The following is a 2268-nucleotide window of genomic DNA, read 5'->3' as shown; positions in this document are numbered from 1 at the left end:
TTGCTTCTTTGTATCCCTCGATTATGATTGCTCACAATATTTGCTATTCTACACTAATTCCTCCACTTAATCTTAAAAATGTACCAGAAGATTTAAGAAAGACTTCTCCAACTGGTCATTCTTTTGTATTATCTTCAGTCAGAAAAGGTATTCTTCCATTAATTGTTGAAGAGCTTATAGCTGCAAGAAAGAAGGCCAAAAAAGAAATGGAGGAAGCAACTGATCCAACATTAATCTCTATTTTAAATGGTAGACAACTTGCTTTAAAGACTTCGGCAAATAGTGTTTATGGATATACTGGTGCAGTGGCTGGAGGCCAACTTCCATGCTTAGAACTTTCAACAAGTATTACTTCATATGGTAGAGCAATGATTGATATTACCAAAAATGAGGTTGAAAAGATATATAGAAAAGAAAATGGTTATTCTGCTGATGCCAAAGTTGTTTATGGTGACACAGATTCTGTAATGATTCAGTTTGGAGTATCAGATATTGGAGAAGCAATGAAACTTGGTTTGGAAGCTGCAACTTCAATAAGTAAGCTCTTTGTAAAACCAATTAAATTAGAATTTGAAAAAGTATATTGCCCATTCTTATTGATGAATAAAAAAAGATATGCTGGAGTACTTTTTAAGAATCCACAATTCCATGAGAGAATTGATTGTAAGGGAATTGAGACTGTTAGAAGAGATAACTGTCTTCTTGTACAAAAAGTGGTTGATACTGTCTTAAAGAAGATTCTAGTTGATAAAGATGTTGAAGCAGCCAAACAATATACCAGAAGTGTAATTTCAGACTTACTCAAGAATAAAATAGACTTGTCTTTGTTGGTAGTTAGTAAGAGTCTTGGAAAAGATGATTATACTGCAAAGCTCGCTCATGTTGAGTTAGCAAAAAGACTTAAATCAAGAGACCCAGGATCTGCACCAAATATTGGAGACAGAGTCTCTTATGTAGTAATTAAAGGTGCTAAAGGTCAGCCTCAATATGATCGGGCTGAAGATCCATTATATGTACTCGAAAATAATCTCGCAATTGATACACAACATTATGTAGATACATTAAAATCTTCAGTAATTCGAGTTTTTGAAGGAGTCATGAAGGATCCTGAAAAACTCTTTTCAGGAAGCCATACAAGATCTGTAACTGTTTTGAGTGTTACAGGAGGCGCTCTAGCAGGATTTGTAAAGAAGGGTCTTCAGTGTATGAATTGTAAAACAATTATAAAGGAAGGTCCACTTTGTAAAGATTGTTCCAAACAAGAAAATATGGAATGTTCGGTACTTATTAATAAACTTCATGAATTCAGAGAAAAAGAAATTGAATATAATTCACTCTGGACTCAGTGCCAAAGGTGCCAAGGAAGTGCTTTCCAAGATATTATTTGTACTTCAAGAGATTGCCCTATATTCTATAGGAGAACCAAAGTTAGAAAGGATGTGAATTCTATTGGGGAGCAAATCAAAAGGCTTGATCTTAATTGGTAGAATATCTTAATCTCTTAAGCTAAACTTTAGCACTTTGGTAGTTATAGTAAAATTGTATATTTGAAAAGGAAAAAAAAAGTGATTAATAAATGTAATGCTTGATATAATTTTTGTTTTGTTTTTAATTCCTTAACTTTTTAATACAATTTTAAAAGCCATAAAGTCCAAATTATTAGTAACTTCTTCCAAATAGTGTAAATTTCTTTGCAAGTTTATCACAGAAGAAACACTTCGTTTTTCCTTCTTCTATTTTAAACATTTGATCATTAGGTATACACAAGGATTTCATTGCACCGGTCATGGACTGATTGTCTTCATTATCCAAACTAAGTCTTGCAGTTTCCTTTTTAATTTCTTCCTCGCATGATACATCCTCACACCAAGGAGCTATAACCATCTTCTTTTGGTTCAATGTATCCATAACTTTGTCAAATGTATCAACTCTTACGATAGATTCATTCTGTCGTTGTTTGGCCTTAAATAACAGTCTATTTTGGAATTCTTCCAACAACTTTGGTATCTTTGATTCCAATTCGGAAATTGGAATATCCATTTTCTCCATATTATCTCTAACAACAACACGAACACTTCTCTTTTCAATATCACGTGGTCCAACTTCAAATCTCAAGCATACGCCTTTAACTTCCCAATGGTTATATTTCCAGCCAGGAGTATAGTTAGATCTATCATCGATCTTTACTCTAACTCCAGCCTTCTTCANAATACATTCCACTTCATTGCAGATTTTCTTCTGTTCCTCAGTGATAACAGTTTTAAAAAT

The 2268-nt window shown here is 33.2% G+C and overlaps 2 protein-coding genes across 2 annotated transcripts; one reads left to right on the top strand and one right to left on the bottom strand.

The window, feature by feature from the left end:
* The first annotated feature begins 23 nt into the window (after positions 1-23).
* Chro.60506 (DNA polymerase family B subunit) lies at positions 24-1487 on the top strand. The annotated part of the gene is made up of 1 exon (XM_660061.1): positions 24-1487. One exon carries the CDS (start codon positions 24-26, stop codon positions 1485-1487), a length of 1464 nt encoding a protein of 487 aa, XP_665153.1.
* A 172-nt stretch (positions 1488-1659) lies between these two features.
* On the bottom strand, positions 1660-2049 carry Chro.60505 (aminoacyl-tRNA synthetase). Its single annotated transcript, XM_660060.1, has 1 exon — positions 1660-2049. One exon carries the CDS (start codon positions 2047-2049, stop codon positions 1660-1662), a length of 390 nt encoding a protein of 129 aa, XP_665152.1.
* Between the last annotated feature and the right edge of the window lie 219 nt (positions 2050-2268).

Source organism: Cryptosporidium hominis (genome assembly GCF_000006425.1).
Source record: "Cryptosporidium hominis TU502 chromosome 6 CHRO016165, whole genome shotgun sequence".
In the NCBI taxonomy this organism is placed as follows: Eukaryota; Apicomplexa; class Conoidasida; order Eucoccidiorida; family Cryptosporidiidae; genus Cryptosporidium; species Cryptosporidium hominis.
This window is presented reverse-complemented; position numbering and strand designations above follow the sequence as displayed.